The following is a 24,990-nucleotide window of genomic DNA, read 5'->3' as shown; positions in this document are numbered from 1 at the left end:
ATGCAATGTTTCATCAGCAGGTCTAGCCGTTTACTAAAAGATGACACTTGTGCCATTCTTCTTTTCAGTGTAGCTCCAGCTTTTTGAAGTGTCACATGCAGTAACAGTATTGTTAGGATCCTTTGGGGGGAGGAATAGCTCAGTGGTTTGAGCATTGGCCTGCTAAACCCAGAGTTGTGAGTTCAGTCCTTGAGGGGGCCACTTGGGGATCTGGGGCAAAATCAGTACTTGGTCCTGCTAGTGAAGGCAGGGGGCTGGACTCGATGACCTTTCAAGGTCCCTTCCAGTTCTAGGAGATGGGATATCTCCATTTACTGTTGCTGGGGGTTAGGAAAAATATTCTCTCTTCTCTTCTCCCCCCCCTTATTGCATTTCCTAACTGTCTCTCTTTCCCCTACCCTACTACTGAGCAAGTCAGAGATCGTATTTATGGCTCTGCTGCTGTACACAGTAGTACCCAATTGATGTCAACATGAGCGGGTTGAAACTAAAATTCAGATTAAGTCTGCTGCTCCTCCCTGGCTATTGAGCGAGAGAATCATGTTCAGGAACAGTGGATATGTATAGTTTTCATGTAAGGTAAGTTTAAAAATTTAGTGTGGAGAAATATCTGAATTCTGCATGAAATTTGCACCATTTCATTACATGATTTTTTTTTAATTTTTTTTTACAGATAAAGTACAGTGTGTTTAACATGGTCTTGCATATCTCTTTGCTGTAGTGAAGTTAACATGTTTTGCCAAGTTTGCTTTTTCTGTTAAGAGAAATTTTATAATGAAATGACATTATTAACCTGATTAACTGCAGGTTCGGCTCCCAAGCAGTTGGTGCGCACTTTATTCACAAATCAGACATCTGAGACTAGTGAGAAGAGGTATAGTACCTTTTTTTATTCTTTAAAATATTTATGGAATGACAGTAGCCCCTCCTTAGGTAAAGTTGCCATTATAAGACCAATTTTTTTTTTGTCCCTCTTTTCCACTGCCATCCTAATTTTTTTTTTTTTTTTTTAAACATGGAAATCTTTCCATAAGAGACCGAGTTCTGTGTAATCCAGTTTACCAAAGGAGGTTGTGAGTGGAAAAAGCACTAACTTCAGCTTTGGTGAAAAAATTATCATACAGCCTGGCTGCAATGTGAGTCGCACCTTTTTTTGAAAAAGTGGTAATTAGCAGAGCTAAAAAATACTTAACATTTTGCATTGCTTTTTGCCAGATCCTAACCTGAGACTCGAAAATAGATGATGACTAAAGTTAAGTTTATTAGGTTCACCTATTCAGAGGAGGAAGGTTCCTGTAGTTTTTCAGTTACAAAAATCTTGTAATAGTCAGTACACTTTTTAATGGAAATGTTTTAGGTTTTTTGTGGTCCCCCAATCCCCCCACACTGAGCTTTGTGCCCCAATCTACCTTAAATCTAGCTGCACAGTGAGGCCCTGTGAAAATCAGAAATTCTGGCTGCCTTATCCATAACTTTTTTTTCCTCGTTTGCCACCACACAAAGTAGAATGCTTCACTTTTAATGATATAGTGGCTGTGCCAGTTCTGGCCACTCTGTCATACGCACTCTCCTGATTGTTTGTTTTCAATGTATTATTTGTCTAATCGGACCTCATTAAGAGTGTCAAATGGCAATGTAAAGAGTCAAAGTAATGGACACTATTATTCCATATCCTAACCAGTGATCTTGGTGTCATTAGATGTAAAGTATAATGTTCACAATGGAGATATGAAACCAATTATAAAGCACTGCTCTGTAATTCAGATTTTCAGTCTTCACCTACAAGCTGGACAAATACAGTGGCTTTTCAAAATTAACCCAGAGATTGAGGACTTCTTAACTTTTAGAAAATTTTCTTGATCCAAAAATAACACCACTGTCAAAAAAGCCATAAAAAGATGGGCAGATGTAAGTTTAAATATCTAAACTGAATACTTCTACATGTTTGAGTTTCTTGCAGATTTAATCTTGAACTTCTTTTGCTTTTGTTTAGTTTAGAGAGTTTTATAAAGATTGTTGCTCTTAGTTGCTGATGTGAGTGTGGTCTTATCTTCAACTTCACCTAAGCTAAGTTTTCTGTCTGGAAATGGAGGATGTTCATATTGTTGCAAGCTTGAAAAAAGACTTCTTGGCTAATAAATTTGTGCTCCCTTTGCTATTTTAGATATTTTGTTTTCATAAGTGCTTTCTTAACACATGTCCCAGATACTGCTCCTCTAATCCTATTTGAGACCTGATTGACATAAAAATGTCATATGTGGTATAATTTCACTGCAGGCCCAAGAAGAAAAGATGTAATAGGAAAGATCACTCTTCAATCATAATTATTTCCAGTAATTAACGAGTCAGAAGAAATGGTGAATCAAGTGAAAGAGACATGAATTCATGTCTTGAGTCTGGCATGCCAACACTTCTTTAGATATAACTTGTAGAGCAAAAATTTCAACGTATGTAAAAGCTTATAATTCATCTACTGCAATAGACTGTGGCACTTATTAGCATCTTGTTAATAAGAACTATGTTGCTCTGTCTGATCTCTGCTTTGCAAAAAAGTTAGGATTAGTAATTGCCAAATAGAGGTGCTTGTGGTGTGTCTTTTTTTTAATTTAAATTTTTATTGTGCGAGAGAGATTAATGACCTCTAGGAGCCTCTCATTCTAAATTCTGCTGTCTCCTTTTGGAAAAAGTTCTCTAGAGCTCTGTGGGGAAGTGTTGGTTGGTAACAATCCCTCTTCTACTTCCCTCAAATAACACAACTAACAGGAAAGTTGGAGCAGGAAGAACTTTTAGCGAACTTTTAGGAAGAACTTTTGATCTGCCTCTGAGGTAGGCAGTGCCAAGTTGGCTTCTCTTCTCCATGCAGTGGGAAAGTCCCTTTTAAAAACATTTTATGAGAGAAGAAGAGCCACAGGATGTGTGTATATAGAGCCTGTGCACAGGTCCTTTTCAAAGGTGTGGGGGAAGGAATTATCTTCCGTAAGGGACTGGAATGGTGTGGTCTGAACAGAAACTGTTCTGCTCCTCTCCTGGTGATATTGGACCGCTACTAACTCTGACCATAATTTGTCTGTAAAGTGAAAGTCAGAGGGAAAATTACTGTAACTGTCTTTTGAGATACATATGAATTGTAGATGAAATTGACCACTATGTCTATACTACATTGCATGGTTATGTTATGTGATAAGTAAATTGTCCAGTGATTCATAATTATTTCTTCCCACTAGCTACATAGTTTATAATTTATGATAATCACAAGTGGTGCACTTTTTTTGTTGATCATCTTGGCTATAATTTTGAATATATCAAAATTGTAAACTAAAACATGTATGCTTTTAGTCCTTGTTTTGAGATTTAAATTTATTTAAAATGGATTTACATTTAAAGATGCATTTTTGAAAATACCTAGTCAGAAGGGCCTTATTGACAGGAAATATGTTTGTTTAAAGGGTCCCTTTGCCAAACCATTCATTAGCATCAAGGTGCAGTAGCTTCCTGTCATCTGAGCAGCATATTCAAAAATTAAGAGAAGCAGGAAAAGATGACAAACAGCTGATCATAGTAAGTACTTTCCTTTTAATGTTGCCAACGGTGTATTTCTCAAACTTATATGTGTCATAAGCCTGCATCTTGAAATGTTAACATAACCTTTACAGTAAATATTTTTGAATGAGCTGTCCTACCTCTTAAATGTTATGAACTTGTCTTAAATGTAGTTATCCTTACATAGTGTTGTTTCTGTAACTTCGTAATCACTAACCATTTCACACTTTCATTTAATTGTTGGCATTAAAAAGTGATGCTGGACTGATTATTGTAGAATCCATATTGTTTAAACTGAGTCTTCCAACATTTCAGTTTTGTTTTAAATAGGCTGTATTTGCTTTCTCAAATACAAAGAGGAGATTTATTTATAAAGGAAAGTGGAAAGGAAGAGAAATAAATTTGCCTTTGCATATAAACTAATCCTCAGTTTATGCAAATTATAGAATCTCACTAGTGGGGATAAGCGAGTGTATCTGGCAGATTTTTCTGTGTGAGGTTACATATGAATGCATTACACTTATGTAATGATATATGGATATTTTTTCTAAGGCACTGATTAAAACTAACGATAGGGAAAGAACTTTTCCACAAATCATTGATGAGCTAGCTCCATCAATAACTGATACAGCGAGAGGCATATTTAAATAATTAAAAATAAATTGTTAAACTAAAGTACAAATAGCTATTTCTACTAAAGAAAAAGTAGAGCAAAAACTATTCAACCAAAGAATTTCAAAATGTCAAGTGGGGCAAAAGCACACAAATTGTCCTAGTTTGAAGGACCTCACAACACTGCAGCAGAACCAATTAAAAAATTGAACCCATTAAAGCAGACATTACCATTACCCGCACTTTTGTAATATTAAAAAATTACTAAGAAATAGATAGGCATGAGAGTCCTTAATCTGCTAAAAACATATACTAAGGACATGAGCCTGAAGTCTCTCTCTTTCCTAAAGCATGAAATTTGCCTCTTTGGGTGGGATTACAAGATAAATATATATATGTTCAGAAATGCCAGAATATTAAACTGTTCAGAAATGTGATATCTTACTTGCAACATTCTCAATTATTGCCTGTTTAGGTCTCAGGTGCCTAATTTTAAACATACAAATAATCCCCTTTACTTCAGCAGGGCTGAATGGGGGCCTTAAAACCCAACTTTTGGTTGTACAATAATAGGATTTCATCGGTCTTTGATATAGGTTCTTTGTAAGGAAAAAATAGCTATGATCTTCACTGATCATAAACCAATACTTTTTGTAACTGACTGGCTTATTTTTCTCATTTTCAATTTTTTTTTAAGAGTGGTTTGTTCAGTGCCACAACAAAAAAAGAAAAGTCTTAGTTATGTAGTATCTAGTGTAGTAATTTTAGAGGGAGGAAAAAAGGATAGGGGTCTTCATCAAAATGTGTGAGAGAACAAATTTACATCTGAGACTAGTTCATTGTGTTTTATTTTAATGTGTATTCCTGCCGGTTTAAAAGTCAAGCGTGACACTGTCAGTTTTAACAAAATAACACAATCTCCAAAATATTAATTGTATACAACTCTTAACATTTTAACCCAATCCCTGTTTATCAATGAAGGATATAGTTGTTATACCTGTAGTTCACTTTAATCAAATAATAGTATATATGAGACAGTGATTTATAGCTTGTGTCCTATCTGCAAAAACTGACTAAAGCCTTCAATCTAGGTGCACAGAAGATTACTCTGCCAAGTTAGCTTTTTTTTTTTTTTTTTTTTATAAAATGTGAAACTAGAACCAGTTGAACGAAAGCTTATGCTCTAATAAATTTGTTAGTCTCTAAGGTGCCACAAGTACTCCTGTTCTTTTTGCGGATACAGACTAACACGGCTGCTACTCTGAAACCAGTTGAAAGAGTGGCAATTGCACTACATTTTAGAAAAAAATCTTGTTTTTTGAAGTTCATAATTGGCAATGTTATTTTTTGACTAACTATGTCCAGATATTTAGTCTTTTAAAGAAATGTGTAAATGAGTATTTGCTGTACAGTGTGTGTACAGCCCATTTAAAACTGTTTGCAAACATGTAATATATAGTAATTATCTTGCAAATATTGGCTGAAAACATATTTTACATCTCTTAGACTTTCTGGCATGCTGTTAGGAGCAGCATTTTATTATACTCTTATTGTAAACAACATAGTTCAAATTGCTGCTCAGACCCATTCACTACTTAATTAAAACATTAAACATCCAATTTTTTAGGAGTTTTGTTCTTATCAGTGGTAAGAAAGTTATTCCTATGGTGGCTCCTATGGTTTGAGATAGATGCCCAAGAGGATTATATCTATCCCTATCTCTCTACCCCATCTCTTCTAACTTGCCAAAAAACCTCTCATCTTTCAGAGGTGTTCTCTGTTGTAAGATGTTAGGACCTTTTAAGCACAACATTAATTACCACTTCTTTACTGTAGCGGTGACCATGTTAGTATTTTGGCTTTACATTGTGCATTTTATGACCCTTTTTCATTCTGTTTCTACAATGCCAGAGTCCTTGGGACTGAGATATGATATAAACCTTATCAAATATTCTTATAAATTCTACCATTCTGTTCAGTATTTGTTTTACCCATATTCTCCAATTTCCCCCCATATGCAGTTTTATATTATCTGTTTAACAAGAATTTAGTCCATAATATGTTCATATATTATCTCCTTTGTATAGTGTGTATATGTACTGAATACTTTTTGTATTACCTGTGAGTATAAAATCTATAACCAGCTCAATTTGTCTGCAAAAGGCATTAAAAATGGTCTTGCTATGTTTGCTTTTAAATGACAGTTTGTTCTCTCTCAATATAAACATCTTTTACAACTTGAATTTGTTCTAATACTCAATACTTGTACTGATTTTTTTCAATTTTTTTTTTTATGGTGCATGTCACTAGTGTCTGAGCATGCCTAACCATTAATTATTCCTCACATCACAACTATTATTCTCATTTTACTGATGTAAAACTGAGGCACTGAAAGATTAAATGTCTTGCCCAAAGTTACACAGGAAGTCTGGCAGAGCCTAGATCTTCTGAGTGCCTTAACAAGATCATCTTTCCTCTTTTTATGAAGGTTACAAAACAAACTTAAAAGAGCAGTGAAAACCTAATACTATGTGTGCACACAAACTCAGAAATATACTTTTGGAGGAAGAATCTTTTTATGTTTTTTTACATACATTAAATCCTTGTAGCAACTTCCAGGTCAGTATGATCTCTGTTTTACAGACCATGGAAAGTGACGTAGCAAGATTCAGTGACTTGCCCAAGGTTGTATAGATTGGGTTAGAATTTAAGTCCCTGATTATTGTTGTGTTCACACTAATATAACAATCCAGTCTGACATACTCTGAACTATGATATAGGAAGTCAGACCTTAAATAACTTCTAAAATCTTACATATTCAGTGGACATTGTTGCTGGTTAAATGAGCTCCCACATTTATGCAAAATTAAGTTTTTTTTTTTTTTAATTAAACTTAAGATGAGTAGAAATGTTCCATCCCCTTCCTTAGAAAGTTTTAAACGAATACTCCCTTGCTGTATTTGCATCCTAGATTTTTAATGGAGTTCAAAAAAGAATTAGGTAAGTTAATGAAGGATAAGTCCATCAGTGGCCATTAACCAAGATGGTAATGGATGGAACCCCATGCTCTGCGTGTCCCTAGCCTCTGTTTGCCAGAAGCTGGAAGTGGATGACACGGGACAGTGGGATGACATGACTCCATGATTGCCTGTTCTGTATGTTTCCTCTGAAGCATCTGGCACTGGCCACTGTTGGAAGACAGGATACTGGGATAGATGGACCATTGGTCTGACGCACTATGGCCATTCTAAATGCAAGTACATGAGAACCTGAAAATGAAATTGATGTCTAGTTAATTCTTTTTCCATGTTGATAGAACTGCAAAATTTAAACCGCATAGGGAGCTTTTTTTTGTCTTCAATTTTAATAAAATTAGGTGTTTTTGTAACATAAGCAAGAAAATTTGCTTTTTAAGATTTTTATACTGATATCCTCAATGCCAACATAGTAACACCACCTCCAAAAGCAGCATTGAGCCATGGTCAATGTGTTTGAGGTTGGTACAGCACAAACGTAGATACTGCACTACCTGTGTCAACCCTAACAGTCCTCCAGCAGCTGTCCCACAATGCCTGACACTGACTGCTCAGATCACAGTTGTGAACTCCTGTCCTGGGGTCTTGGAGACCAGAAGGCTCATTGACCCCACTCCAAGTCCTGCAAATTTTTGAAATGCCTTTTCCTGATTGTTCAGTTTGGCGAGCACACCTAGCAGCTCTCAATTCTTGTGTGCAACTGCCTAGCTGACCATATTGGCTACATGCTCCAGATGAACTGCAGCTTGGAGTAGACCGGAGACATTGGATTTCCTGGGCCTGTGGGGAGAAGAGGCTGTGCAAACACTGCTACAGACCAGCCATAGAAGTGTGGACATCTGCAGATTTCACAGATGATTCACGAGCAGAGGTACAACAGGGATCAGCAGCAGTGCTGTGTGAAAGCGAAGGAACTGTGGCAGGCGTAGCAGAAGGCCAGGGAGGCAAACAATTGATCTGATGCCAAGCTGCAGACCTGCCACTTTTTACAAAGAGCTGCAGGCCATATGTGGTGAAGACTCCAGCACCACCACCGTGGATATATCCAAGGAGCCTGAGGTACAGGCCCCTGGCATGAACAGCGAGGACGAGGGGAAGGTGGAAGAGAATGGAGGACGTGCAACTGGGGGGGTCCAGATATGCCATGAGCCAGGAGCTGTTTGAGACTCCACCACAGCCCAGTCAGTTTTGGCAGTTAAGCACGTGCAAGCCCAATGCAGGGGAAAGAACCTTGGGTAAGTATATAAATTTATTTTCCATTACGGTTATGGTGCTTCTAGCTTAACAGGACACAGCTATTGACTTTTCATTAATGTACTTGTACTAGAAGTATTGGTACAACAAAGAGAGGTAGAGTGTTATGCTTTTCATTCCCCTGTAGAGTTAGGTAGGGGGGCTGCGCAGAGCAGCTTGTTTATACTCTCAGAGATGTCCCTTGAATCCTCTTGAGAGCTCTCAATGAAATTTTCATGGAGGTGCTCAGCAATCCTCTCCTAAAGCTTTTTAGGGATGGCAGCCGTATTTTTTCCTTCATGGTAGGATAGCTTCCCACACCAGTTGGTAATAATTTTGGCAGTCTCCATTGCAGTAAATAAGCTAGTGGTGGACAGGCCCAGGTGGCTTCGGGTTGCCAACAGCAGCTGTGCTCTCTGTGCCTTGTTACCCTCAGGAGTGAGAGATCTGCTGAAATCACCACCACTGTGGAAAATGGTGCCAGTATTCAGTGCCATTGCCCATCACTCATAGTTCCATGCAACTGCGCAATCCCTTCCTCATTTCCCTCACTCTTAGCAGGCCATACTCACCATGGCTGGAGCTGAGAGTGGTATTGTGCACAAGCACTCTGAAGCAAAAGTGTCAGCAAGCATGTATTGTTTAAAACTTTTGGGGAGCAAGGGAAGGGAGTTCTGACTCTTAACTTTGTTTTCCATTGTGAGTATACTGACAATGGTACCTCTGTTTTCTCTGTAGCTGTTGCCATTGCAGCCTTGAGCGGTTCCCCCTCCACACCTACATAATGCTTGAGCCAGATAAGGAAGAGAAAGCAGAGAACTTGGGATGACCTGTTCAGCAAGATCATGCAAGCCAGTGCTGTATCAGATCATGAACAAAGGGCCTGGAGGATGAATATTGCAGACTGTATAGAGAAGGAGAGACCAGACAAGTGCCAGGCCCAGAAGTCAGAGGGAGATGCACGAAGACATAATGGGCCTCTTTGGGCCGCAAACACAGATGCAGCACACTCTTGCGGATCTATAGGTTCAACAATCCTGGGGTTGCCTCCCTTTGCAGTCTGTGGAGAAATACATGCCCTCTCTACATTCCATGTGGCATCAGGGGCCACATCATTAATTCTACCACTCCCCACTGGGGGCCATTAAGGACAACCACAGCTTCACATACACTGACCTGTGAGAGGCACAGTTGATGTCTATATTGCTAAAATGGACATGAATGTTGCTTCCCCTTCGTTAAGCTCTTTTACATTAAAACCACAAGAAGTTTATGGATTTGCTTTTAACTTGCACAGAACTTTATGGAAGTGTTTTTTGTTACTCTTTATTTGGAAAATAATTCATCTTCATTAGTTCCCAGCATATGCTGCAGAATGGCTGGCGATACTGAAAGCACCCAGCTTCTCATGATTGTAAGCTTTGACACAACTCATAAGATCAGTGATAAACAGTGTAATAATCATAAATGTACAGCAAGCACCACAAAATTAGTAGGTGTCTGTGTCACATTCATAGATGTGCGCCACACAATTCCTAACAGCCCCCAGACTGCAGGGCCAGGTAGAGCACAGCACATCACAGTGCATTACTGTGGCTCACTGTTAAAGTGCTCTTTCAAAGCCTCTGTATAGCTCCACGTTAAGCTTTTCTGATAGCCCTGGTGTCTGATTGTTCAAACTCAGCCGAAAGCTGCAACACCTCTGCCGTCCACTCTGGGGGCAACTTTTCCCCCTTTGCTTCACAGATGGACACAGCAGGCGGCTATAACCATTGGGATATTTTTCTCACTGAGATCAGTCTTGAGAGTAAACAATGCCAGTGCCCCTTCAGTCTACTGAAAGCACGTTCAGTTGTCGTCCTGCATCTGCGGAGCCAGTAGTTGAATCTTCCCTTCGTGCTGTTGAGTGGCCAGTGTACGTCTTCATGAGCCAGAGGAGCAAGGGATAGGCTGGGTCCCCCAGGATCGGTACTGGCATTTCAACATCACTGTTTATAGTAGCAAAGTGCAAACTATTTAAGTTTATACACTAAAGTATCTTTCATTTTGCTTCTTATTTTTCCATTACACTTCCATATAATCTCCCATTTAACTGTTTTGTAACATAGGCACTTCATGAGAGAGGTGAAATGTTTTGGCCTCAAAAAATTCATGAGTTAAATTGATGAAAGTGAAAATGCTATCCATAATGAAGTTGATAAAAACCAATGGGCTTGAAGCAGTGAAGTATAAAACTGAAGAAAACAGTTATTGATCAGTTTTAATTACTGGCTCTTATATGCCATTATTATAAACCTTCATGCTCCATCAAGTTTATATTCCTATTGTTTACAGAATCAATCTTTGACAAATAAGAAAAAATCAATTCTGTAAATACTATCCATGCAGCATAATGTTCAAACTTCACGTAGCACCTTTTTTATTTTACATGTTTATTGCTACAGTTTATAATGACCAATGAAGTCAGCATTTCATAATAGGAAATGACCCCATATTTTTACTTAGAAAGTAAACTCTCTAGAAAATTTTTTTTAAATGTAACTTTTGCCCTTTGACTGAAGCAGTAACAATTTATGAAATTTGGAGTCTTGTTTTCCCAATCATTTTCCTAAATTCCACAGAATAAAATTCCTTTAAAATCTGTACATCTCCTTTTTGAGCGGGGCATGCCTTGACAAGTAGGGAAGCCTGCCCACCAACTTCCTGCCAGAAGCTTCTGCCTCTTCAGGCAATACATATGGCCGCTCAGGATGTCCTCTTTCTTTAATTCTTTGTGAAGAACCCAAAAAGAAACATTTTCTTTGGACCTTCTTCCTGCTTTTCTCCATTTCCTCCCCACCCCTTACAGCCTGCATTTTTTTCTGGCTGTTTTTGCTCTCTGAGCAAAGTGTTGCTCCTGGAGCAGCTGCAGCAAGGGTAATCAAGAGGGGAAGTGCTTCACCCTGCGCCTAAGACCAGGGGCCCCTACCAACTCCTACAAAGGCACCAAATGCCTATTTTGCAGGTGGAGCTCCTTAACTCACAAATGGAGGATCAGGCAGAGATGCACCTTTTCAGAGAAGAGAAATTGGTAAGACATTTTTATATGTCCAATATCGAGAGAATTATTAAAGCCCTTCTAGATGTGAAGACAACCTTGATGTAATGTGATGGCTGGTTGTCTTGAAGTTACAAATGGACTGAAACAGTGGGTTTCAGAAATATAAACTTCTCACATTCTTCCAAATGGGGTTTGTCTGACTTAGGGTCTTTATCCTCTCTGCAGTTGTATGAATGCAATTTGCCTCAAGTCAGTGTAGGTTTGCAGGTGCCTAGAAGAATGACTTTAGATCAAGTAACCCAATTTCTGCTGCGGCTCTGTCTTGAACCACGTTGCTCTGTCAGATTGCTGAGAACTAATCTTCATGCTCCCTGTTACTGGCTCTCTCCTAAGTCTCAACAGCTCATGCTTCACTTCGCCCAACAGAGGCTTTTGGAGAAGATTAGAGGGACATTGTCAATTTAAAGAATGAGTTAAAGGGATACTGTCAGGTAAAATGTTTAAACTAATTTCAGAAACTTTGTTTTGAATTTTTTTTTCTAAAAAACCTTTTGAAATGTTTTAAAAATGGAATTTCTTCTCTTCTGCTGCTGTTTAAGGGTGTATTTCAGGGAGGCAGACTAGGCAATCTTAAGAATAATAAAACAACGTTAAGGCACTCACCTATCTTAGCTCTAGACACCTGCTTCCTTCCCTGCTGTTTCAGCAACAACATTGGTCGGCATTATGCCTCAACTTCCAAATTCCTCTCTTTAACCTATTGAAAAGTCACAGGATGACTCTCGTATTGCCCGCAAGGCCCATGCATAGATCTGGGAGAAAAAAGGATCGGTTTCTCCCAAGCCTCAAGGTTTCAGTCACTCCTCAGTTCTGTGTAGGAGTTGAGTGACGGATGCTCACCAACCAGCTCTGCCAGCCTATCCTGGGGAAAGGAGACACCATCCTGTTCCCAAACCAGAAACTGCAACAACTCTGCGGCTGTTACTGGCAAACTCCGTATTTGGAGGGAAGAGTGGGTATGTGAGCTCCCTTCAGAGCACTGCGTTAGAGTAATGTCATGCTAGTGCATGGGAATAGGAAGTACTGCTAAGTAACAGAAGTGAAAGAGCTATGTGCAAGGTACTCTCAAATGTGTAAATAAACTGAAAACAGTTGTTTCCTGTGTCGCTTTCAGTAATAGTAATTTTTTTTTTTTTTTTTTGTTTTTGGTTTTTTTTTTTTTTTTTGCTTATTACTATGCTATTTTCAGATAGGCAGTTCTCTCTGCTGTGATGTGTGAGACCCATGCAAAAAAGGAAAACTATACACAGGAAATTATGGCCTAAACATGACATTTTGTCGAATGCTAAAAAAAAGGAAGAATTTTTTTATTTTTTTTTTTTTTTTTGCTCTATTCTTTCATTTGTAGTAATGTTAGGTGCTAACGTGTAATAATAGGTTAAAAATAATTGGCAGATTTATTGTCTCTCAAATAGATTTAATTCCTACTGCTGTATTGCTCCTTCTGATTTTAGCCTGCACATCTTGCTTCTGCACTGCAGTCTATACCATCTCATATAGCAATTTTTTGTCTGAAGCATGGTCTACTGCAGTTCGTGGATTTGTAACAGTGCTTCAGTTATGCTGGCAGGCTAATGTCTTTATTGGCTGCATAAGGTTATCGAATATGTTTAAAAAAAATAAAATAAAAACCTTTTTCACACTCTGCAGCCTTAAAGAAGGCTTGGTGCACGTTCTAATAGTTAATGCATTCCTCTAGTATTCATATATTAGTAGCTTTTTAAATATTTAACATCGCCATATGTATGCCTGTCCACACACTTGAATACATATAATATAGTAGCATCAATGAAATCCTAAAAAATGGTCTGCCAGATACCAGCAACATTCTAATATTATTGTCCAATGTAATTGGGCTGTATTATATTCTTGTTTATAGAGACTATGATAGAAGACCATATGAGCTGCATCAGGCAAGATAGGATGAATTAAGAATACTGGCAATCTTGAGGATTTCTTTGCCATTAATGTTTTAGTGACTTCATTGTAGTGTTAATTTGTTAGTATACCACCATTTACTTTTTGAATAAATGTTAACTTCCCAATCATTTGAATAGGATTTCTTTTCACAAGGCTTGTTGCAGTACTGTTTATACATTAAATATAAGAATTGCTTTATATTTAGCTGACTTTCAAATGTACATGTCTTATCTTTTTGAAGTGTACTCCAAGCATCAAAGCAGACTTCCCCCTCACCTATCCTACCCTGAGCATCGGGGACATGTTCTCCATCCTCGAGATAGCAAAAATTAGGTTCGGTTCAAGTGGGGTCGTAAGGTAATCACATGCATCCTTCCTCCTGAACTGCCTTTTTTCCTTCCTTGTGTGTAAATAGTTGAAATTCAGCACACTCCTTTGGCCAAAACGGCAGTTTCTTCTGAACTACACCTTTTTAAAGGAGGCCTGGAGATAGGGGGAAAAAATGCATCAGTCTCAACTTTCACACCCTTGGAACCCGAGTCTTTCCCTGATGCTCCAGCCCAAAGCCAACACACGGAGCAGCTTTTGTTTCCTTTTCCCCTCTATTACATGCCATAGGAATGTAAGAATTGCCATGCTGAGGACAGACCAATGGATCTTCAGGTCCCAGTTTCCTGCTTCCAGCAGTGGTCCACACGTGTGCCTTCAAAGAGAGGCTTAAAAATCTTATTATGCACCTCACTAGCACAGTGATGTACCTAGTCATGTTTTCTCCATCCCCTCTCCTATTGTCTTTCTCCAGTACTCTTGTGTGTATTGTGAGCTACAGAGTGAAACTTGTGAAAAATTACTAGAATTAATAGAGCATGGTTATAGTGGGTAACTTACAGGGTACACTAACACCCCAATTCGATCTAAGGTACGCAACTTCAGCTACGTGAATAACGTAGCTGAAGTCGACATACCTTAGTTCGAATTTACCGCGGTTCAGACGCGGTCCACACGCGGCAGGCAGGCTCCCCCGTCGACTCCGCGGTACTCCTCTCGCTGAGGTGGAGTACCGCAGCCGACGGCGAGCACTTCCTGGTTCGACTTATCGCATCCAGACCAGACGCGATAAATCGAACCCGGAAGTTCGATTGCCAGCCGTCGAACTACCGCGGTAGTGTAGAACTGGCCTTAGATGTGTTTTTCCTTAGAAAAGAAACTATTCTTAAAGTTCTGACTTCACCAGTAGATTTGCTTGAGGTTACAACTGTTTCTCTGATAGTTCAGTTTTCAATGTTGATCTAATTCTCTTCAGACCAGTTAAACCAAATATTGTTCAAAGTTGAAAGAGGGAGTGGGAAACAGGCTGAAAAAATCTAGTCATACTGCAAAAAGACCTTCCCAGTAATATAGTATAAAAAGTCTATAAATATATCTTTTTTTTAAAAGATGAAATCAAATTCACAGTAAATATTCATGCAATATTATGTTTTGAGATTAACACACACACATCACTAAAAATTTTCCCTAGAAAAGTCCCTCTTTTACTCATGTAGTATTATTTACTGTATACTATGGTAATTGGATTCCATATTGTGTGTAATGTCTACCTAGCTTAACTCCATTTTTAACCTTGTGTGTTTTATAGTCCATTACCTTTGAACAAAGTCCAAACACAGGTTTGATTTGTTTAAAACCAAAACTTATATATATATTGGCCAAAGATAAGTTTCCAACCTTATCAAAATATACATCTGTTCTTTGGAACAATCTTCATCCATATGAATTACTTAGTTCAAATCAACAAAGACCCTATACTTGAGGTCTTATTCCTTGTTTGGCATTAATTATGTTGATTCCTAGTTCTTTGTACTCTTCATAATGAATAATACTTATGTTTAATCAGTAAATTGCAAAACAAATACTGAATTGTCTGTGTGCTAAATGATTACAAAATAGTAATAAGATTAAATGTCAGAACAAAATTACTGAGAGTTCCTTTATGTATGGGACTTTTTTTACAGTGTTAGGGGAAAACAAGACTATACGAAGCATGGTAAAGTTAAGAATCTTTAGATTTCTGGGCAAGGGGTATATTCTTAACAGATACATATGATTTGTTATATATAAAATGCAACTTATATCCCTAAAACTTTGGGGGAAGGGAAATGAAAAATAGTGCCAGACAATATAATTTGAAAATATTTAACATTAATTTATCACCGTAGAAATTTGAAATACAATGCCAAGACATAACATGTACTACTGTTCCTCTAATGCTTATTTCCATAACTGTTAGGTTTTATTTTTTTTATGGTAGTGCCTATAGTATGCTAGATGCTTTCCAGGCACTCAGGAGGGGATGGTCCATGCTAAAGAAGCTCACTATCTAAGGACAGACAGGAGTTTAAAGCATAGGGAACAACAGAATCTATCCTCTCTCTCTCCCCCCTCTTCCCCCCCCCCCACATGATAGCTAAACTCTCTGTAGACAGCAAAGTAGGTAAAGAGGTCATTGTCTTACCTTACCATGTGGTCCTGCTACTATGTCTTAACTCTAACCTGGAAGAACTACCATTAACACTTTGGGTGGGGGAGAAGTTGTCTTTAATGTGTCCTTTAGTCTATGGCCTCTGCTGTAACTCAGCTTGTGTGCTGGCCATTGGAGGGTAGACTTTTGGTCACTACATATTTAGTATACTACTTGTTTTCCTCCTTCTCCACTTCCTTTTAGCCTCAGTGCAGAATCTACATGTGCTTATGTTTGTGAATTGCATATCTAGCTATGAAAAGTTTCTGTTGTGTCAACTGTGTGTGTGTGTGTGTGTGTATATATAATTTTTTTTTTTTTTTTTAAATAGGACGCAGGACAGAAAAGATTTGGAGCTATTTCCTGTAATATTTGTGGAATGCTTTACACGGCATCAAATCCAGAGGATGAAACTCAACATCTGCTCTTCCACAACCAATTCATAAGTGCTGTAAAATATGTGGTAAGAGAACTTCATGTCTTTTTAAACAGCAATAAGCTTTATTTTCCTTGCTGTACATCAAATGCAATTCAGATTACTTTTAATAAACTCTTAAAATATCACAGTAGATGATATTCATCTGTGGTAAACATTTTTTTGTTAAGGGAGCCTAGCACATGGTAATAAGTCACCTATAAAAATTGATTATCATGATAGCAAAATTCCTGTTCAGTTTTATCCCTTCCTTGTTTTATTTCTGTGTTGTTTTGTAGGAAAATAGTCATTTATCACTATTTTTAAAGTTTTATTAAATTTAGCTTTTGATATAATTGGTATTGCTACAACATTTTGCATAAGAACTAATTGGGGAGATCGTTGTCTTCTTTAGAATGCCATCCAGATGACTTCTAATTCACTTTTTTTATATTGGCTATGTTAAATTAATATCAGTGATTCAGAGTTGGAATATCTTGGAACTTTGAGCATAGCATTACAGTGTATTAAAACTTTAGATAATAGACTACTATTTTTAACAGTATAATTAAAATTATAACTGTACATTCCATACTCTACTTAGGCATAATAGGTATGGTTGAGTCAACTCAAGTTTAAAACACAAGCTTGAAGTATTGTACGATTTCAGATAAGTATTTTATAAAATCAGCTACTTTCAAAACTTGTCCATGTGTCTGAAATCCAGAACAGAATCTATAAAGTCTGTTTTTTGTTTGTGTTTTTTTTAAATCATACATGTTACCTTCAGTACTCTACACGCAAGTAGATAAGACCTCCAGGATAACTGAACTGAGGCCACTAATCATTTCATATAGGTACCAAACAGCAATTAGACTACCATTAAATCCTGACCTGAGTTTGAATCAGTGGTCTAAAAAAATCCATATACCATTACTAATACTTTGAAACCATTTAGTCTCTTTAAACAATTATTGCCAAATATTGAGGGCTTGTTTCATTCTTTTCTTCGTTGGCTGGCTGAATCCCAAACATCTTAGAAAATCTTTTTCTGAAAAGCATTAGGCAAATTGAAGGGGATGGATAGGTAGAGACTGTGATAGAAGGCAACTGAATACCTGTTTTCCTACTTGTTTCAATTTGTCCATAGTAAATCCATCTATTAATCATCTTAAAGAATTTTTGAGTCTCAGATGTTCCCCAGGTTCTGTGTCTTGTCTGGTGTAGTAGAATAGATACTGTAGCAAACAGCACAAAGGCTACTAAGGCATATCTGGTTTTGAAATGCTTTGCTTGCCTTGGTGGAAGAGCATTTTTATGGACACAGGTTTTATGGAAACAGGTTTGGGAATGTAACTGGTATAAGAACAAATGAGGAAAGACTAAATTAAATTAAATCCTTTGAACAGCAGTTTGTAGACTAGTCCTGTAGCCATTCACCGCTGCTAGCACATTGGTGATCTATAGCTTCAGGTGGTATTGGGGGACCAGGTAGGAATTTCTGAGGAAGTGAACAAATACTTTAAAATGCTTTAAGAATGATCAGAGTTGGATCAGCTGATATGCCCTCCTTTCCTTGCTATCACAGATATGTCTAGGATAAGACTGATATGCATGTAAGTGTTTTTAAGACAGTTTCTTCTCCCTTTCAATCTGGAATAACTGTATTTACAATGAAAAAGTTCAAAAGCTAGAGAGTTTAAAAAAAAAAAAAAGGCTAGAATTTTTAAATATGGTGCAGACAAAGTGTTTAGAAAGGTGGCTGATGGCTGTGAAAAAGCTTTACATAAATTGCACCCAAGCATGCTATTTTTACCTGCACCTCCTAGTGAGTGAGAGCAACATCTCATCTCTCTGAACTCTGAGACTCTTGTGGTGGCACCTCAAGTCATCTCTAAAGATGAATGTAGAATAACAGATACTATGGCAACTGGGATGATGATTTTATGTAATACATTCATATAAAATAGAGTTGAAAACAAGGGAAATAATTTTGTGAATGTCTTTGAAATTTCCTCCCTTATTTTTAGTTGAAAAATGCTTAACCAAATCTATAGTTAGCCAAACAATGGGAAATTTAATTTAGAACTGAATGAATACATACTCTTTTTTCTAGTTGTTATAACCCACACTTGCATGTTACTGGCCGTTCTATTTCCCCTCTTCCAGATCTTCATGTGGGCTTGGTGTTCTGGGTAGATTCAGTATACTATGATGATGGCCGTGATAGAAACCTCTATATAAAGGTGTCTTGAAAGGATTTTTTTCAAAATTGGCCTTTTGCCTTTTTATGCTGCTTTGATGTCTAAAGAGAGCCTGAAATGTTAGTTTTTCTGATTCTAGAAATATCAGAAAAGTCAACTTTTGCTCATCTTAGTTTTTCTAGACGACTTCTGGAGGGAGCGATGACTCAGGGTACATATTGTCAACTGTTGCATGTTAATGTAAGTTGACAGTATTGAAACAAACTTTCTCCAATAGTTAATCATCGAAATTAAATAGGCAGTAATCAATGTTTAAAACTCTGATTTTGTTAAAGATCTCTTCCCCCTTTAAATTGCTCATCTTTCACACTCTTGAAAACTGATGTCATTTCATTAGTTCTCCAATCATTTTGCACATGACCCTTAAGCAGCGTGATCATTGCTCATGTTGGAGCCTGATTTAACTTTTAAGGGCAGTATCTCAAGACATCTTTCTCCACTGCTCAGATCCTTCATCCTGTGATGCCTCAGTATGAGTCATGAGAAAATTTGTCAGACTCATTGTTAGGGAGAAAAGTAAGGCTACATTTTCTCTCTTCCTTCCCTATGTACCTTGGGATGATACTGAACATCTCTCTCAATTAAAATCTCAGAGATAGTTTGCACATTTTTTCTTTCCTATCATGCTAGCACCTGCTGCTACCATGACGTGTCCATGAAAGTAGACAGTGTCTGATTTTTTGGTTGGTAATAGCCTTATTTTTTTAAAGAAAATATTTTCTTCCACATTCTTTTGGCCAATCAGCGGATGCATGAGACGGAAAAGAATAAATTAAGTCCCTTGCTACTATCAACTAAACTCTGAAACATGATTCTTCTCCTAAAATTGCTTCCTGGCTGCTGCTCATCTAGTTTCCTTTGACAGATGTACACGGTGTCCTGAATAGCATATAATTCCCAAGAGCACTTTAGAATTGGGCAGAACAGGCCACAGTTGAGCTACCACATGGCCACAGATATCCTCTTACTTCCCCATGTGGTGGCTGGTTCCTTTTTATGATTAAAGATTTTTTTTTTATTATTATAGAACCTCTTCTTGCAGTTAACTGAGACCATTTGTTTTCATTCTGATGCTTTCTTTAGTTTGTATGAAAAGTTGTCCTCAAAAGAATCTAAACTATGTTCAAAGCAAATATTTTAGTCCATCTCAAGCCTAGTTGAAGAGGCAAATATCATGATGAAACACTCTATCCCAGAAGCTTGTCTTGTGTGCCCGCACACATGCACACACTTGGTCGCTCACTCATGTATTTTTTTTCTCTCTCTCTTCTGAAGGAGTTAGGCCAAGCTTTGAAAAACATTACCAGATTTCTCCTAGTTACAGGGCTAATTCTACTAGCCAGAAGCAGATTGGAAAAAGGGAGAGGGAAAGCAAACAACAAGGTCCATGCAACAGTCTTGATGAGAAATCCACCCCTGATAAGAAAGGCAAGGTGCTAGAAGCCAGTCCCTGAATCCTGTTTACAGTCTCCATCTTTGTATCAACCCCCTGTTAATTGTCTAATATGGTGGTTCTCAACTTTGTTTTTCCATCTAGCAGTATGGGGAGGGCAGTTTCCACTCCACCACCACTCACAAGTTTCATCCTGTGATGTCTCATTGTGAAACATGAGAAAATTTGTTAGATTGATAACCCCTTGAGAACCCGGGATCTAATATATTGGGAGATCCAACAGCTGCTGGACTCCCAGAAGGAGAAAGAAGGTCTTGCTTCTGCTTTCCCACCGTAAAGCTTCCTGCCTATTGTTGGGGCAGGAGGGGTCTTTGCTGCTCTAAGCCTTCTTTCGCCTCATGGCCTTTTGACTGTTACAAAGGGTGGTTTGTCTCTGTTCATCTACCCTCCCTAGGTCAGTCTGTTTTTTGTGGTGTTTTTTTAATTAAGGGTCATCCTCCCTTGTGACTAACTTTGCTACTGTTCATAGTTCTCAAATAGTAGCAGAGGGAAACTGATTTCTTCCCCCCGCCCCCCCAGTTTCATGGCTGCCTTCAAGGTTCTGAATAACAGCTGTGGAACTGATTAGTATCTTGCCAATTTCACTTGGCTACTACTTGGAGAAAATGGAACAGCGGAGGCAGTGGTACCATTTGCCTGCAGAGTAAAGAAGCTAACATTACTTTGGTTCATATTTTAAAGATTGTCTTTGCACCCAGAAGTGCTGGAAGTATTTTTCCATGAGACCCTGAATTCTGTAAATATTGATGGCTTTAGTTGCATTCCCTTTCCACTTCCCAGGGAAGGCTTTTACTCACTACTGGCATATGGATTTTTCAAGTCCAGGTTAAGTCCTATTTTATGCAAGACAAGAATACTTGCTTTTTGCCTTAAATATAAATGTCTTAATATTTGGCTTTTGAAATTAAAGTTTTTTGTTGTCATCATTGACACAACTTTCATTTTAATGAGGTAAACCGAAATTTTTTTGTTTTTGTTTTTTCTGTTCCTTTCAACTCTGTCTCTTGCTGACTTTTAGGAAGAGATTTAAGTCTTATATATTCTCCAAAGACTTCCCCACCTTAGAATAATATTGATCAGTGTTCCAGTTATTGTGTTCAAAATTACTGATTATTATAGGTGGGGCTGGTAGCATTGCCTGTTAATGTTGCCTGACATTTCCCATTGTAAAGCCCTGTTTTCAGTTGCTTTTAACTTTGCCAAACTAACAAATTGGGCTGAAATTTTCCAGGCTGGGTGTCTGCTTCAGACTGAATATTTTTTGGAGAACTTCAGCCAAAATGGTTCAGCAATTTCTGAGAACTAGGCTAGGGAAAAATAAGTTGTTTTGCCCATGTTAAATTCTAATGACCTTTTCTTCGAAAAGCTCTAGTGCCCCATTTCTTTGAATATAGACTCAGAATTTGGCACAGTGGGTGGCCTTTGTGTGAGGGTGTACTTTTTGCCATCCCCATGAAAATCTGCCCAAACTTGGCCAAGTTATAAGCGTTTAAAAAATGGCAGCACACACATGCTTACTATGAGGTTCCTTAAATTTTAGTAGCTAAATTTTCAAGATTTTTGTCAGCACTGGTCATACTCCAGCCCCAGGCTGAGCAGTCCTTTCCCTGTAGCTCTAGGCTACTGGAGGCTGTGCTGGCTCTGGGTCCAAGTACCTAAACTGAGACATTCTCCAGTGCTCTCAGTGATACTCCCTCCTCCCCCAATTGGACCCAGGCTGCATGGAGGAGGAAATTGCCTGATGCAAATGCAAAGTGGCCAAGAGTTGGGCCTGTGGGAAAGGCGGAGGTAGTAGATTGGGGGGAAAAGAGCTTTGAGGAGAGGGAAACAGGGACTATGAGTTGGAGTGTGCAGGTGACTGGAACAGGAAGCCAGGTGAGGAGACTGAGAACCAGTGGGCGGGGATACAGAGGTGACAAGGAGCCAGGGTGTGGAGGGGAGACCTGGTACTGCCTGGACAAAGATTGGGACAAGGAACCAAGTGTGATACTGGGGACTAAGGCAGTAGGGATGGGAAATGTGTGTGGAGGAAACGGGGAGGTGACTGGCCGTGGAGGTGCAACACAGGGAACAGGGACTTAAAGTGCAGGGAGTAGGCTTAGTCTTGGACATGGAGTTTGGAGGGGTGAACCTAGAACGTGCTGGGCACTGGGATGAGAAGTTTGAAGAATGAAGACTAGAACTATTGAGGTGAAGAGAATGAACTGAGACAAGGAGCCAGGGATGGGGGAAGATAAGATTGGAATTGTGACTGGGTAGGTAAGATGGTATAGAGGAGTCTGTTCCCACTAAAGCACGGAGCCTGGAATGGAACTCTAGATTCTAGAGACTTACCCTTCTGCTCTCAGCACATACCTGTGAAACCCACTAGTAGTGTTCCATCCTCTTGTAGTGCTTGTCAACATACTACTGCTATCAGTTACTCCGTTAGCTCAGATGACACAGGTCTGTGTAATTAATTTAAAGGTTCCAGCTCTGCCGATGATCAGTGGAGATGTTGATATGGAATTTGTTTTTTCAGTTTTCTTAAAAACCTAGGAAATTACACACATTTCTGTGTTTAAAATAACATTATTAAGGTAGCAAAGTCCAGCACTCAGAAGTTAGGAGATGGCAGAATTAAAGTTTCAAAGACAACCTGAATTCAGTGCTCTGTGATACAATCTTTAATTACATGATCACATAATATTTTTTTCACATGAAGTCCATTTCCAGTTGCAGTAGGACTATGACTCAGGCATGACTGTGTGTAGGGAGACAGTGTCTTGGATCACATCTAGTCTGAATAGTAAGTGTAAATCACTGTTTACTGCTGGGAATATATCTTGGAACCCATGCTCATAATTCTTTGGGTCACCAAACCCCAAGGACAAGACTTAAAGCTATTTGTAATGGCTATTGGCTTAAAGCATTTATAACAACTCTTTTGGAATGTGGGAATTTAGTAGGATATTGGTATTGAAGATAAAACTGAACATTCATCTTCATAAGATGGAGGTAAACAGAAGACTTATGTTTTCTCTTACTCGTACTGAATCCTTGAGTATGAGGATAGATACTCTGCGCAGAATAAGACTTGCTGATATTTCAAATAGGATAGCTCATGCTATTTAATATCACCTTCCTTTTACTGTTCTAAAAATGTCTTAATTTTATTTTAACCCCTGATAATACTGTGTACTTATCACCCTTCATCCAAGAATCATGAAGCATTCTACAATCAAAATCTCAACACCCCTTAAGAGGTAATACCTCATTTTACAGGTGAGGGTATGAAGGCAAAGAGAAGTTGCGACTTGCCAAAGGTCACTCAATCAGTGGCAGAGCTGGAAATAGGAATCCAGGTCATCTTACTCAGTTCTGCACTCTAAACTATAGACCCTGTTCCTTTGCCATCTTCACAGAGTGTCAAGGATGCAACGTACAAAGGTTCACTCTTAGAATTTAATTTCAGAAAGGCATTCCTGTTAAAGGCATAATCAAGAAAATAACTTGTGAAGTTCCTTACCAGAATTGAACAGTATCAAGTGATTTCTTTCATCCATAACTAAATATTTTCAAGAAGAATCTGAGTACATCATCTACTCTTCAGGGTAAATTTTTTTGGGAACCTATTTTTGTAGACCAGTCAAGATCATGTGGCACAACAAACAATTTCTGGAATCTTATCGTATTTAAGTTTATACGAACTTGTGAAACTTGGGAAATTCAGAGTTAATGCATTCTACTGTATTCTTAATTTACATGGTTTAAAGGCAAGTCTATATTAGAGAATTTTGGCATTGCAGACTGTGACGGGTTCCCCCCAGGATGCCACCTGGTATTAGGGTACCACTGAGCCTGCCTGACCCACCAACCTGGGCTCCCTTCACACTGTTCTGCTGTGACAGGCCCTCAAACCTCCTCCAAAACACATACAGGTAGGGACCCACTCAGCTGCAGCTACATACAGATGCTGAGATCAGCTCTGCATGGGAAGGCTTCAGCTAAGGAACTGCCCAGCTACTTAACTGCACCCCCTCCCCCCGCCCGCTAAGGAGGGTAAACCCAAAATTATACCATCTTGCGCTGCACTGAGGAACTGCACAACATAAGCTCATGAAATTTGCCGCCTCCTTCAATGTGGACAGGAATATACACAGCTTTTTGCTCCAAGTTATGACTCCCACATACATTTGTTTTTGCCTTGTCTAAAACCAGTGTATTAACTACAAAAGAGAGATTTTAAGTGATTAAAAGGTTTAACAGACCAATCAAAGCAGATTGCATTTTTGTTTGTTTTGGTAGGTAATCTAAGTTTAATATATTAAGAGATTGGATATGAGTAGCAATTTCTCACCCTGAAAGATGATTTAAGCCGGTTGTAGAGATTCTTAATGGGTCAGCTGCCCTTGCTTGCAGCTTAAAAACCCCAGGTATTCCTTTCATAGGCTAGAAACCCCTCTAGCCTGTGTCCAGCACTTCCCCCCGTGCGCGCCCCCCTCCCCCCAGTTTAGTCCTTGTTCCTCAGGTGTTTCCAAGAGTCTCTTTAGGGTGGGGAGTCAGTGAACAACCTCTGATGTCACTCCCCTGCGTTAAATAGTTTTTGCATATGGCAAGAACCTTTTGTATTCCAAGCTTGGTTCCCACGCCCGGTCAGTGGAAAAGTACTGGTATTCCAAGATGGAGTCCAGTACCAGGTGACTTGGTCAGGTGTCCCTGTAGGGTCCCAGTAGCCATGACTCAGAGGCTGTTTGTAGCGTCCTCAGGAAGGCTTCCTGGTGGGAAGATTCTTCTAAGCCCTATTGTTCTCTCTAATGGCCCTTCTCAGCCAGCCATCTAGACTGGCAACCTTTTCCCCAGGTGTAAACACATTTCTAATAGATGCATAGACAATGTTCCTAACTTCAGATACCAAAAT

At 38.7% G+C, this 24,990-nt stretch overlaps 1 protein-coding gene across 5 annotated transcripts in view; it reads left to right on the top strand.

Annotated features, from left to right (window-relative positions):
- ESCO1 (establishment of sister chromatid cohesion N-acetyltransferase 1) overlaps nucleotides 1-24,990 on the top strand; it is a 52,701-nt gene that overhangs the window by 9,694 nt on the left and 18,017 nt on the right. For 3 of the 5 annotated variants that reach the window (XM_024206500.2, XM_024206499.2, XM_024206501.2), the window contains 3 exons: nucleotides 808-874; nucleotides 3,447-3,558; nucleotides 16,290-16,421. In XM_024206500.2, the coding sequence (XP_024062268.1) occupies nucleotides 808-874; nucleotides 3,447-3,558; nucleotides 16,290-16,421 (311 nt within the window). Of the gene's footprint in view, nucleotides 1-807; nucleotides 875-3,446; nucleotides 3,559-13,681; nucleotides 13,798-16,289; nucleotides 16,422-24,990 lie in introns of all 5 variants that reach the window. The other 2 variants (XM_024206502.2, XM_024206503.2) reach the window with 1 other exon arrangement.

Source organism: Terrapene carolina, unplaced genomic scaffold (assembly GCF_002925995.2).
Source record: "Terrapene carolina triunguis isolate 2854851 unplaced genomic scaffold, T_m_triunguis-2.0 Scaffold58, whole genome shotgun sequence".
In the NCBI taxonomy this organism is placed as follows: Eukaryota; Metazoa; Chordata; order Testudines; family Emydidae; genus Terrapene; species Terrapene triunguis.
The sequence above is the reverse complement of the archived record's forward strand: the minus strand, read 5'-3'. Positions and strand labels throughout refer to the sequence as shown.